Raw genomic sequence first — 14,929 nt, 5'->3', positions numbered from 1 at the left:
ACCAGCTTCGGGCTCAGAGGAAAGAGAACGCAGAGTGACGCGATGAGGTGAGAAAATCCCCTCTTTTACTGATTCGACAAAACTAAAATTCACTCAGCCAGAGGATTTACTACAGCTCCTGAGGTAAAGGTATTATTGTAATGTTCAACCGCTGCGGATTGCTCGATCTGAGGTAAGGGGGGGGGGGGGTGAAAGAGAAAGGGGAAGAAAAAAAAAATATATATATATATTTTAAAAAAGACAAACAAAAAACGCTTCTCCTAAATAAAAATCTTCAAGTCCTGTAATGAACACCTGTCAGTTGAGTTTGGCTGAATATCCTGATTGTGTTTAGCGTTTTTATTTATTTAGCACAGTGTTTGTGAAGTAAGTATTTTGTGAATGTGAGTGTGTGTGTGTGTGTGTGCGCGTGTAATAGAAATATGTCTGACCATGTATCGACAGCCAAGGCTGACAGGACAGTATGAGGTACCAGTTGTGTAACAGTCTGAGGCGTGTTGCAGTCGCGCGAGGCCTGGAGGAGGCTGAGGCCCCGGCGCGGGGGAACTCGTCCTCCACTATGGTGAGCCGCTGGTGGACGGCTCGTCTGAGCTGGGACCTTTAGAGGAAGAGGAGGAGGGGCTGTTGCTGGCGAAGGTGAAGGTGGCGTTGGGCGTCACGGAGGACACGCTCGCTGCAGAAGACACGGGCGCCGAGGCGGGCTTCTGAGCAAACAGGGTTCCTTAAAAGAGGGAAGAAAAAAAGGAATACAGTGAGGATTATGAACAACATCATGGCTTTATAGGGAGGTTTATCTGATTATTAGACAGAATTATATTATACTGCAGCTCTGTCAGTAGTTATACACTTAGATGCCTGTCAATGTGTATCTATGATTCACCACTAGAGGGCAGTATTTAGCTTTGCATTCATATACATTTCAGGCTACTTTAATACATTTACTACTTTACTATTTAATCAAATTTATAATTTATTTCTAATTACAAATTTAACCAACTTCAACTGAGTGCATTGTTACACAGTATTACACAGTGCTCATACAATATGATATAGGAAAAATACACAAGTGTAGACAAAGCGATTAGGAATTCATCAGGCTTTAAAGTCAATTACAATATAAATCTGTTACCACACAGAAGTTACTGTAAACATTCCCTCTCTGTTTCGTCTGCATAAACCATCCATATATCCATATACCAATTACAGGATGACGGTGGCATTAAATACACATGATTGTTAAGATTATAACACAATCTGTTGTGTTTTTATTGTAATATTTTTAAGTTTGGTCTTATTACGGTACGTACCCGAATAGACGACCCCGTTGACCTCTACAGACACGCTGATGCTGGCAGACCCTGTGGAGGAAATGCTCAAGGCCAGGTCGGTCTTATCATCTGAAAGAAAGAGAAAATATGAGCACAGTGTTTAAAAAGAAAAAAAAAACACTGTTACTGTACAGGATGTTCTCTAGGAAAGAACTGATTCTCTGCTTTCAGGGAACTTCAGACCTGCACAGTTTTATCTTCGCCTGAATCTGAACCGTGTGACTGCACGGTTCAACACAATTATGTGGACTCTACTGCCACCTAGAGGGAGCTTTTGCCTCCAAAACTATATTAAAGCAGTACTGAAAGGTACTTTTCATAGGTTTTAATCAACACTAAAGCCCCTGAACTTTAAACGTTACTTTATTCCAAAAAACTTTTCATTTTATAATTAATAAATACTGTTTTAGGGACTCGAACCCTAATAACTAACCTCTTGGTGTCAGACCCATGCGCAGGTTCATGGGCATGTGGGATGCCATGGCCAGCAGGTTGTGCTGAAGTGCCTGCTGCATGAGTCTCTGCTGCTCCTCGGCCAGGCGTGCCATCTTCCTCTCCGGCCCTTCAGAGACTCCGACTCCTGAGCCGGTCTCCAGTTTTTCCCTCAACTGCTCCAATGTGGCCGCCCGAGCCAGTCCCGCCACCTGCTGCGGCCCCAGAGCCAGAGCCATGGCCGGGGCGCGAGCCGCCAGCAGAGATGGTGAGGCGTCTTCTAAAGACAGACATAATGTTTTGAAAGTTTTCTCTGCTTTCTCTCTCTAAAATCTTAGTAAATTAATTTTAATAATGAAGTTTTCCTCAGTTCTCTTACCCAGAGCCTTAATTGAGGGCACCGATGCCCCCTGCAGGCCGTTCAGTGCAGCAGCAGCTCCAGCACCCAGAGCAGTCAGGTGCATTTTGGGTGGGGAGAGAATGTGGGGGGCGGAGCTTGGGGAGGAGCTGAAGCGGAACAGGCTGCTGCTGTAGCTTGGGCGACGCCCCTCACGCCGGTTGCTGTCGATGGCGGCCTGCAGCTCGCTGGGAGAGCTCAGGCCTTTGCGTGCACACTCGTACGGGTACAGATACTTCATATACCTGAGAGAAGATGAAGTTAACACAAAGCGGTATTAATACACTGTTTATTCAACACTACCCTGAATAAACACCAGGGTTTGTACAGCTCCACTTAATAAAATGAGCAGACCGTAAGACTCACTTATTGTTTACATTTCATTTGTTGTAAAGGTACCACTAGTTTGCTGGAACGGTTTTCAGAGTCAATAAAAGCAGATGTTAAAAAATCGAGGCTCCAGGTTCTGACCTTATGGACCGGCTTACTCACTGAACTCGAGTCAGTGGCCCGATTCACTGACTGACTACAGTCACTTCACTGCCTCAACCGACTCACTAACAACACCAATTACTGGCTTCATTCTTATCACTGGCCTGCCTGACTCGACACAAAACAGCAGCTCTGCTTAACTCCCTGACCTGTCTCACTCTCTGACCAGTCTCTCTCCAATCTCACCCAATCCATGACCTGGACCTGTCTCACTCTCTGACCAGTCTCTCTCTAATCTGACCCGACTCGCTGACCTGTCTCACTCTCTGACCCGTCTCTCTTTAATCTGACCCGACTTGCTGACCTGTCTCACTCTCTGACCCGTCTCTCTCCAATCTGACCTGACTCCCTGACCTGTCTCACTCTCTGACCAGTCTCTCTTTAATCTGACCCAACTCCCTGACCTGTCTCACTCTCTGACCCGTCTCTCTCCAATCTGACCTGACTCCCTGACCTGTCTCACTCTCTGACCCGTCTCTCTTTAATCTGACCCGACTTGCTGACCTGTCTCACTCTCTGACCCGTCTCTCTCCAATCTGACCTGACTCCCTGACCTGTCTCACTCTCTGACCCGACTCCCTGACCTGTCACACACTCTGACCCGACTCCCTGACCTGTCACACACTCTGACCCGACTCCCTGACCTGTCACACACTCTGACCCGTCTCTCTCTAATCTGACCCAACCCTCTGACCTGTCTCACTCTCTTACCCGTCTCTCTCTAACCTGACCCAACACACTGACCCGTCTCTCTGCTTTAACCTGATCAGACTCCCTGACCCATCTCACTCTCTAACCTGACCCGACTCCCTGACCCGTCTCACTCTCTAATCTGACCCAATAAGTAGTTTTAAAGTGATGCTCCACACCTTGAAAAACATTAGCGCAGGCTACTTTTAGTTCTGCTTTTGTTGGACCTATTATGAGGCGTCTAATGATCACAGATTTCATCTATATAACTCCTGCACGGCGTGTCAGGTCTAAATGATTTTTATTCGAATATAAAAGAGCTCTTTGTCTGTCTGAGTGACACTGTGGTAATTTACTGTACACAGTTACCAAACGCCTACACCCAGAATTAATTACATGTGGAACAAAGGCGAGCATTTGTGCTTATACCATTCACCGGCGGAAATTAACAAGCCCAGTGCGACTCGTGAACACGAGCACCAGACATGTTGTTCAAGTCTCTTGCGTTACATTAATACCATTCAGTGTCCTCTGCTTTTGATTAACAGATTAGATCTTATTTTTTTTATTGAGATGCAAATTAAGAACTGGACTCATTCTAATATAATACACGGTGTTTATACCGTATGATGTATAAAATAATCGACAAGCGTAGACAAAGCAGTACGGAATTCTCCAGGCTGATGAATTCTCATTTTTGATTGGTCAGGAGGTAATAATTAACTTTCCAACAGCTCTGACAATAATGTTTTTAGCTTCTATAATAATAATTAACATAGCTACACAGCACTAAAGGTAAATATGATTGGATTGAAATTGTTGTGGTTGAATAGAAGCAATTAAACACTTTGATTAATTTCCTGTAACACCATGCACCAGTTTCCCAGCTGGTGACAGTAAGTCTGCTTTACATTAAGCTGAATCACATCACCCCATTGTTAAGTATTTTCCAATAAAATCACGACTGAACGTGTTTCATTCTTTACATAATTTATAACCCTAGGACTCGGGCCATTGCAACGTCACTACGAATAAACACCATTAGCTTCCTAACGATCAGATCAGGAAAACGAGCCATTCTGGGAAAAAAAAAAAAAAAAGAGGACAAAAACCCCTTTCTCAGCACTTCCGTCCTTCTTGCATGGTGACCTCTGACCCTGATCAGATCAATAAATCAATCATGTCAATACACTGCTCCAATAGCAGGACATCGTTTGAGGGAATTAAAAAAAGGGAAGGGTGACAGAAGGCCTGGTGAAAGCAGAGACAAACATACCAGGGTGGAAACCTGAAGCTGTCTTTTGTCTGTGTGTAGGTGTAGGTGTGTTCTCTCTTACTGTGTGCGGAGTGTAAATGCAGCACTGGTGATGGAGGTAGGTAAGTTGAGGCCCTTGGTAATTTCTCTCCAGATCTTCTTGTTGATGACCTCCACCAGGCCTCCTTTCTCCGTCACCAGCTTGTAGAGCATGTAGAGATCCAGCACCTGCTTCGCCATGATGGGGATTCGGTTCACCGGGGTTCCTGCACACACACACAAAAAAAAAAATAATTAAAGTGTGTAGGAATATCAGACAAAGATGTTTCTTTGTGAAGGTCATATTCAGAAAGCAGTGTATGGGACATATATTCAGATTTTTGTTCAGGGTTTTGTAGGATTAACGTCTGACTTTTATCTGGTGTGTTGTTGAATTTTTTTCCTGGCGTAACGTCTGACTTTTGACTGGCGTAACGTCTGACTTTCTGTCCAGTAGTTTTTCTCTAATTAACATTAAATTGTCTGGTATTCGATTTTCTCGTCCGGTGTATCGTCAGAATTTTTTCTTTTAAAAAAAAAAAAAATTCCGTCTGATTAAAATCAAACTGTCTGATTTTTGTCTTGCGCAATCAACAGACTTTCTTCTGGTGCAACATCAGAACTTCCTCTGGTCCATTTGTCTGCATTTTGTCTGATATATCGTCTTGATACAAGTGATTGGGAAAGAAATACAAATTAGATCAGTTTATTTCCACTAAATATCACATTTAATACACTTTTATTTAATTCTGCCACACCAGTGTGTCGTGTGTAGAGTTTAGAGCTTTTTAGTGCCCCGCGTCCTCTTTAATCTGAGGTCTAAAGCCCTGAGAGGGCGAAGGGCACAAGATACATATTTAACCACGCGGGTCTGAACTCACACGTGGCCTTCGCTAACACAAGCGCAAACACAGACCTCATGGTGCGGGGTAGGAATGAAAGGGGAAGGTATAAGGCACCACACACACACACACACACACACCTTTCCCACAGAGTCACAGATTAAACGAGAAGTGAGCAGCTTGACTAATACCCGGGCCACAGGGGGCCACTCACAGAGAGACAGAGCTGTAATGTCGAGGATTGTGAGTGGTAGATTCACCCTCCCCTACACACACTCGTCTTTGTAAGGCATGTAGGTGTGGCTGTGTGCGTGTGTGGTGTAATACTACGTCTAATCTAATCCCATAGCCCTTGGGAACGTTCCACCCTCAGACGGGCGAGCCGCTAGCGCCTCCTCGACAGCAACGTGATCATCTGAGAGGCTTAGAGTTGATCTGACTAATGTCTTCACTTAGTCACGGCTCTGTCCTGATTGCCTTTTATCTAAGACACGAGTGAGTGTGTGTCATATTTACTTATATCGCACTGCTCTGATACAGTACGAGACGTGACACGTTACACAGTCTGGACAGGAACATCACTGTATTTAGTTAAAAAAATAAATAAATGTAACAATACGCAGGATGTCAGAGACGCTCTGGACAGCAGCCATAATTAATCAACATTACAGCACGTAGATAAATTCCCCCCTACACACACACACACAAACAGAGAGCAGATAAACCGGTCTCAGCCAGCCTGGACTTATATAAGTTGTCATAAATACACCCGAGTAATAAGCCCTATACACAGAGATCCAGACAGCCGGGTTGGGCCCTGTGAGGGAAACGCGGTATAACTGTTACAAAACGCCACCAATCACAACACACACACCTGAGGTATCCACAATATCCGTCTGCACCACGTGGAAAAAACGTGCCGGAGCTGGAGGTCACACGCTGACTTGTTGATTCCATTCGATGCCGATAATGTTCACAGTCTAATTTGAATCTCATGCAAGTATTAAAAATAATTAAGCGTAAATACTGTGTAAATTGCGCTGTTGATTGATTTTGTTTAAACTCAAAAGAAGAAGAGGTTGTAGTAATATTCATGCAGAAGAAGAGGGTGTATGTGGATAATACAATCCGGTCAGGATAATGAAACAAAAATAATAAAATAAATAAAATAGTAAGCAACAACAAAAACACATTGCTCTGGCCGGAACATTGTTGAGTGTTGACACCCTATGACAGGTTTCTAGAAAGGGGCAAATACTTTTCCATGACACTGCACATGTAGTCAGATTGTTCCACTGGGGTGAAACTGTGCCAGGTGGAGTTATAGCACTTTTAAAATCATACTAACTTTACACTGATCTGAATAACTTTGAATAATGAACTTATTGTTCTTTCCTTTGTTTCCTTGTTTTACAAATATAACCCAATATATGTTCAATGATACTCATTTTTGTTTGTGTATCTGGTTTTAAAAATGAATCTCCACTTTAATGATCCAGTGTATTATGATGTGGGATGTGGTGGGCTGCTGGATCCAGACTCGCTGTCCCTGCCCGTAATGTTAGAGCCGTAAGAGCCTGCAGAACTTTCCTTCACACCAAAGGCAGAATCTGTTCATTTAAATCCAACTTAAAACTACTGAAAAGAAAACAAAACTCAGGCTCTGTATCCCAGCTTACATCTCGCTTTCGCGTTCACTCACACTGGACCTCATTACCCACAATGCATCTCCCACACTGGACTACACTCCCGTAAACAGCTGTCGTAAATCAACGTCTCTCTCCCACAACAACACGCTCTTTGTCGGCGGTGCCCGTGTGATCGACGCACTCATCCATATGATGAGGAAAAAGATGCAATATTATGGTTTCCGTCATTTTTTATATATTTGCGTACTGTCTGGGCCGGCCCACCGGGAAAACTCCCGGTACTCCAGATGGCCAGTACCCCACTGTATATACATATTCCCTACCTACTGTTATTATTTATATATGTATATATATATATATATATATATTTTTTTTTTTTTTTATTTTTATTATTTTTTTTTTATTTTAATTTGCTTACATTGTAAAACCTCTATTTAACTGAGGATACTTTTTTTTATATTTATACCTAAATCTTACTTTTCAGATTGCAAAAGTCCTTTTTTGTGATTTAAATATATAAAAAAAACAGCTATTTGCATTTATTTATTTTTTTTTAAAGAATTTTGGATTGTTTAAAAATTGCAAGTTTATATAAATAACCTAAATAAATGTGAATCGTTTCGGAGTTTCGGATTTCCGTCTGGTGTATTCGGAGATTCGTTTCTTAGACATACGTCCGAAATCCAGTGTTTACTTATGTAATGTCATGTATGTATTAAAAAATAAATAATTAAAAAATTCTATACATTACCGAACCCTACTAATGAGATCGCTATAGGAGATTTTTAGATAATTTTTAAGCCCCGCCCCTACTTGTATTGCTTCTTGTCTTTAAGACCATATATGGTCTTTTAAAATAATTTTCATGATGCTTCTCCTTTAGGTTTCATTAGTCATATTTAACCGATGAACAGGATTATTACCTTGTGCGAGACTTAATCCTTCCGCCTAGGAGACGAGTCCACACGTACCGTGTAATATATACATATACATATATATATATACATATATATATACACATATATATATATATACACATATATACATACATTATATATATTTTACACACATATATACACACACGTTAGGGAAATACCACGGGATGTACAGATTACGTGGTTGAACTTTCCAGCGAGTTGCATACTTTCTGTTCGCGTTCACATCATTACATACATTGCTTGTGCCTGGGAGTTACGCATCTTCCTGCTGTCACATGACCTTGCAAGTTTATAACACAACACCACAGTTTGTTAAAATCTTAGGTTTTGTTTAACTGCTACAGAACTAAAGACTGTAGCGCTGAAGTCTTAAAGCGCTCCACCTGACTGTCCTGATGAGCCGAACCCGTGTGGTACGGAGCGGGACGGGTGTGTCTGTAGCGCAGGGGGGTTTTCCTCTCATCATCATCATCATCATTACATAACCAGCTTGTTACACACACGCACCTGAAAATGATGCTCTGGCCATCAAGCGTGCATCAAGCACAGAGGTCAGATGTCAAATTCTGGGTATTGACGTTCAAATTAGAGTGTGGGTCAGCTGGAAACTGTTTGCACACGCGCACACACACACACAAACACACGTCCTTGCTTGACACACAAAGCCAGAGGACAAACAAAGGACCTTTTGCAGGCCACTACGTCTTCATCATCGTCATCATCATTATGAATTACTGATAGAAAATAATTATCCAGCGTGTTTAGCTCCACTAACCGGGATCTTCACTGCAGATATGCTTTTTATACAAAATGTAGACAAAAATATTTAACAGGTTGCGTGTTTACTGTCAGTGTCCACATTAGTCATTAGAATTTTGTGTGCTTTAAAGCTTGAACGTTCTCACGGACTGAACAATTCGATGTATACGGAATAAAACACTACAGTTTCACTTGGACACACAGCCAAGGCGGGCGTATCTTCTGATATCAAAAAAAAAAAAAAAAAAAAAAACAACACACCGTCATTTCTTTACGTCACCTAACAGTCTGATGTAACCCTGAGCTTCGATGCTGTTAGACCGAGGACCTCGCAGCATCGAGCGAACACCCCGCTTCCTCCTGATGCTCGCGCACGGCCGCTCTAATTGGCCGCATCCTCCCCCCCCCCACGTCCCATAATGCCCTGCCCAGTTGATTTCCCCCCTGGGACTGGCCGATCAGGAGCTGAGAGATTAATGGCTTCGGGGGTCACAGGTCACGCCGGCGGGAAACCCTGCAGTTGGGGTCCTGCAGGAGTACGAATCGCTCGGGAGGGACGGAGGAAGGGAGGGAGAGGGGAGGAGGAGAGGGTTTGAGATACGACTACTGAGACCTGGAACAGGAAAAGTGTAAAGGGTACTAAAAAAAGGGGGGGGCGGGGGTGAAAAGAGAAGACTAGAAAGAGAGAAGTACATACATACTGTAGAGAAAAAAGGGAAACCGAGTGATGGACTAAATGAGAGAACTATATGATCATCATCATAGCAAAAATAATCATTGTATGCCCTCCTTTTAATAATGTTAATGAGAGTCTCTCTTTCTTTGATTTTAACTAAATGTCTGTACTTATTTTATATACATTTATAAATTTATTTGCTAATATTAATGTCAATATGTGTCATGACCTTAGAATCTTGAGAGAGAGAGAGAGAGAGAGAGAGAGAGAGAGAGAGAACTGCTTGTACTAGTAACAGTTATCAGTTAAAATGCTGCCTCTGACAGAGATAGCAGTATTAACTGTTTGTGTGTGTGTGTGTGTGTGTGTGTGCCTATATGTGAGTAAGAAAGAGAGGGAGAGAGTCATCCATGTCACCCATCACATGGCCATTTATAGTGGCCCACTTGTTGTTGAGTGTAAGACATTAATAGCTGGAGCTCAGCCCTGGATCAGGACGTGCTCACTGATCGGCTCACACCTGTTCACTCCACACGCACTAAACCAGCACACACACACTCACACACACACACACAGCACCATCACACTAGACACTGCCCTAACTGAAGCTGGCAGCTGCTCGGCTCTACGGTCCGGTGCGACGCGACTCTGACGCCGGAGCGCTAAATTAAATATGGCCGATTTCACGTTAGTGACATTCCTTAAATAATTAAAGTGCCGGGAGTGACCGGTGAGCCGAGCGCGGCAATTAATTTTTCAGCGAGCATGCTAGGCTGCCACAGGGGTGTGAGGTTTCAGCGGGCGCCCTGTGCCTCTGTTACATCCACACACTCACGAAATGAGGACGAGAGAGAGAGAGAGAGAGAGAGAGTAAAATAGAGAAAGAATACAGGAGAGAGTAAGTTATGAAGAAAAAGAATGAGTAAGAGAGAGAGAAAGAGAGAGAGTAGATGAGAAAATTAAGAGAAAGACAGGAAGAAGAAATGGAAGATAGAGAGAGATTATCTGACTTATGAGAGACAACATGGTGATTATTTTTTCGATAACCACAGCGCAAAGTGCAGTCACGTTTTTAATCATGTTTTATTTCTTTTACCAGCGACTTTTATCCATTTAAAGTTACATATAATGATAAACGTTCATAAACAGGTCAGTTGATCAAGGTGGTGGTGGTGGTATCGCACCACAAAACTCGAAGGAAGAAGAAGTGATGCTCTCACAAAACTGAACTTTTGCAGAAGATGAAAGCGGTTTGTATTTCTTAGAAAAGCTGTGGTACATTTTACAGAAAAATGTGACAACTTTATACGATTTAATGTCTGTAAGTTGATTCTAAATCGAAAGCTGTGAGTGAATTAATCGAATCGAATCGACCACCAAGAGTTCGAGCTCGGACATTGCAGACTCGCCTCATAAATGCTAAATAAACAACACGTCTCTGTGTTCAAATATTACAGGTTTAGTTTTATGCTTCACGACAATTACACTTACATTAAACGGATTAAATATAAAATTAACCCATAAGAGCCCAGACGCCTGTTCTCTCCTTTAAGAGACTTTATGAGGGGATAAAACTCAACACACTTTGTGAGCACATTTTGAAAGAAAAGTCACATGGTTTTTCCCCCCTGACAATTTTAGGTTTAAAAGCCCTGTGACACAAACTGTACGTCGCAGCAATATTTTTCTCATGTGATTAAAAAATCCATTCAGAACAGGATGAATATAATTATAGGATGTTATTAAATTATTATAATGATGAAACTTACTTTCGATAAGAAAAAAAAAAAAAAAAGATAGTTCTGACAAGTGTTACCCACTACCGACCATTTTGGAAATTATGTAATGAGTTTACTGTATGTGATGTTTACGCACTTGTGCCACTGTGGGTTCTTATGGGTTCTAAAACTTTTTGTTGCCATAGCGACAATAACGTATCAAGCCTGTGATTCATCTCTTGTCGTCAACAATCAACACCTTCTGACCTTCAGAATGGAGGAACTCAGCAGCACCCTGGGTGTCACTTATCACTTCCTTCTCGTATCCTTTAGCCCTATTCACACGGGATCAGTGTTACCTGCTGACCTCTGGTCACTTGTAATAACTGTGGAGGTCGTCTAAAGATGTTAATCTGGTGCGAACCGGACGCGTCTGTAATATTGTAGAGTAAAAACTCCCCCGGTAATGACCTACTGTATTTCGCCCAACACGGGTTGTTTCCTGTGCGCCTTTTTATCCATCTTCTGCAAAAAAATAAAATAAATAGTAAATTAAATAAATGAAATGGAGGTTGCGTTGGAGTGCGGATGAACGTATTCTTGGTCATGTGCGGGAAAGGAAAAAGCTGGGGATAAAAAAACAAAAAAAAACAAACATCGGAACAGCGAAAGCAACAAAAAATAATAGTATGGAGATAGAGGATGTGTAAAGCAGCGATAAGGAACACTCTTCAGTTTATATCACACCTATAAAGTGTTTTTATCTTGACATCATATCAATGAGTAAAATCGCAGGCTTTGCTTATCCTGAGAGAATACACCACACAGGAAATTTAGACGTGGGGGAGGGGTGTAATTTCTTTAAAAAAAAAAAAAAAAAAAAGAATATATATTTAATCACACGAGATCCACAGATTTGAGTGAAATTTTTTCCTTTGACTTCTGGTGAAACGACCACAAGCTTCGGGCTGCAGATTGAGTGAGACGCTTTATTACAAAACTCACACCACAGGGTGGCACCTGGCGTCATGCTGGACTCCATGTTAACTTGGACATCTTCTGTTATATTGAACTTTCAGCTGTCTAACACACAGGACAAGGTTTCTTCCTGTTCCCATCTCGGGGACTTTTTTCCTAACCACCGCCGCCGCCCCTCGGCTCGCCCATCGGGGACGATAAGATCGTTGTGATTTATACACATATTCTCACATCTCACACAAGTTTCCATCATTTTCTTTTGATTTTGTGAAGCTGCTTTGCGACAATGCTTTGCTGTTAAAAAAAGAAATTTAAATAAAATATGGTCCTCATCACACAGCCTTTCTTAATTCTTGTTATACACCCCGTTCTGTCCAGGACAGAAGTCAGGTTTAGCTTTAATAGCAGGGAAGAGACATAAAAGGCATCAAGTGATGATACAACAGACCCGTGCTATGTTTAGATTTTTTTTTTTTTTTTTACACCCCTCCCCCTGTCCCTTTCTGTCTCTACAGTAAGTTATCGCACTGCATTTCTGTCACAGGAAACAAACAATACTGACACTCGCGTAACACCGCCGGCTGTGAACACGCCGAGTAAAACACACAAATTTCTCGTGTCACGCTGCTGACAAATCTCAGTGAGGTCTAAAGAAATCTAATGAGATAAAAACAACAATTCCTCAACTTCATCCTTCATTTAGTATTTTTGCTTTAACAGCCTCTTATTTCTTTCTATCTTTTGTCTCATGACAAGCTGCTGCTTTTTTTTTCTCCCATTTTTTTTGATAATCTACAGTACACTCAGGATGATGTGTTTTTCTTTTTTTTTTTCCTGACATGAGAAGAAAAGAGAAGAGAAGGCTGGGGAATATCTGTAAGCTAGTCCGGTACAGCGTACCAACAGGCGACGTGGGGCCTCACGTTATCGTCACTGTAGTGGTGTGATCGTATCGCTGTGTGTGAACAACGTTCACATGTTATAGATGCCAGGATGTGGCTTTCAAACCGCACGCGAGATGCTCTTTATTACTTCAGACTGGTATTGGAAACATCTTCGCTGTGAACTGTAGATAAAAGACTTCACACGGACTATAAATTGCTGAGGCCGGAGTGTAAGTGTGAGTCTAGACCGTGTGTGTGTGTATTGTTCGTATCAGAGATGTTGTTATCTCCGGCAGGACTTTCTGTAATCACTAAAGATGATCCATCAGTGACGTATCATGATTGTTTTGTGGGAAAAATTAATGTATTGCCAAACTGACCCCCCAATTTTTTTTCGTTAGGAAAAAAATATATTCATACATTCTTAAATGTATATACGTTTGTGTTTGCGGTGATAAAACATTGCAGTTCATCTATAATACAAGCACTTTAATACGTGCTCTGTACTATTCACACATTGGCAGGCAGCACAACATCCTGTGTGATAAAAGCATATGATTTGCCAAGTTTGTTTAGAATTGTAACAAAATCTTAAAAAAGAAAAACAATTCAATTATATTGCATCTTAATTTAGATCAAATCGACACCTCTGTATCGTGATATACTTGTATCGGGTGACCCCTGGTGATTCATATCTATAGTAAATCACGCAGTAAACTAAATCATGCCAGGACTTTGCAATACAACGATGTAATACTAACTGATATCATGATGAATTCAGGTAACCCTATTTTTGTGAAATGTAACTGTTATTGTTAAGTTTTTTCCTTTCTTTTTTTTCCCCTCTCAATCTCTGGAAGGAGCTCCTTCGATGATTCAAATCCCAAAATGTAAAAAAAAAAAAAAAAAAACATTATTTAGAAGTTGTAGCTATAAAAATAAATCTCTGTGATAATCGCTTGAGTTTGGATCAGGACCTGAGACATGTACGCCAGCGGTGTGGATAAACACATGTAAAACAGATCATAGTTCAACTCTAGATTTCTAAACATAAACCTTAAAAAAAAAGATCTGTTATCCAGTCACACACACACTCGGGTAAATGATTCACCTGAAGCTCATAAGGACAGAGACTAGATACGTACACGACTAGAGACACGATACTTTATGGTGTAACGGCCCGGAGTTCATCCGTGACCTGTTCGATCTCTCCATGTGAATTATAATGCGTGATCCAGTTTTACTGCAGCATCCGAGTTGTTTTGTACAGTATTTAAACCTAACTTCTGAGTAAAAACCTGTATTTTCGCTCTCTGAAACAATGCTAAATAAAAACAAATAAATTGATAAATAAATAAATATAAAAAACCCACCTCTGATGTCCACATCAATAAAAAAAGTAAAAGAGTGAAAAAAATTTATTTTGTAAACATTGGACATCTTAAAAGTTCTTTGTTTTAAGCATTCTTCAATTTCTATATGCTATAAAAAAAAAAATTAAAAAAAACCTGAACATCTGCAGAACGATCCGAACTGTGAGGTAAATGTTTATAGGAATCACCTGATATGAAATCATTGTGTGTCGACTCCATTTGTATTGCGATTCTGTACATTATAATCTCACCAGAAATGTTACAACACGAGTCCCGGTTTGACTTGAACAGACCCCCCCGTATAAATATCAGCCTTCGAAACTCAAGGTGTAAGAATGTAGGCATGTCCCATAGCGCTTGTGTCACATTGTGCACGTGCAGGAAGAGAACAGTGCACGAGGCTGGTGCACATGAAAACCACGGCAGGTGAAGTCGAAGTCGGCAGAAGTGTGTACAGATTAGACGGAGAGGCAGCAGAT

The 14,929-nt window shown here is 41.4% G+C and overlaps 1 protein-coding gene across 1 annotated transcript in view; it reads right to left on the bottom strand.

Moving 5' to 3' along the window:
- Positions 1 to 240: 240 nt before the first annotated feature.
- LOC128527973 (AT-rich interactive domain-containing protein 3B-like) overlaps positions 241 to 14,929 on the bottom strand; it is a 57,523-nt gene continuing 42,834 nt past the window's right edge. The window contains exons 6-10 of the mRNA XM_053500665.1: positions 4,677 to 4,860; positions 2,140 to 2,402; positions 1,762 to 2,040; positions 1,308 to 1,397; positions 241 to 721 (exon numbers count right to left, since the gene is read on the bottom strand). Coding sequence (XP_053356640.1) covers positions 558 to 721; positions 1,308 to 1,397; positions 1,762 to 2,040; positions 2,140 to 2,402; positions 4,677 to 4,860 — 980 coding nt within the window. The 3' untranslated portion in view covers positions 241 to 557. The remainder of the gene's footprint in view (positions 722 to 1,307; positions 1,398 to 1,761; positions 2,041 to 2,139; positions 2,403 to 4,676; positions 4,861 to 14,929) is intronic.

The sequence above is a fragment of the Clarias gariepinus genome, chromosome 7 (genome assembly GCF_024256425.1).
Source record: "Clarias gariepinus isolate MV-2021 ecotype Netherlands chromosome 7, CGAR_prim_01v2, whole genome shotgun sequence".
Taxonomy (NCBI): Eukaryota; Metazoa; Chordata; class Actinopteri; order Siluriformes; family Clariidae; genus Clarias; species Clarias gariepinus.
This window is presented reverse-complemented; position numbering and strand designations above follow the sequence as displayed.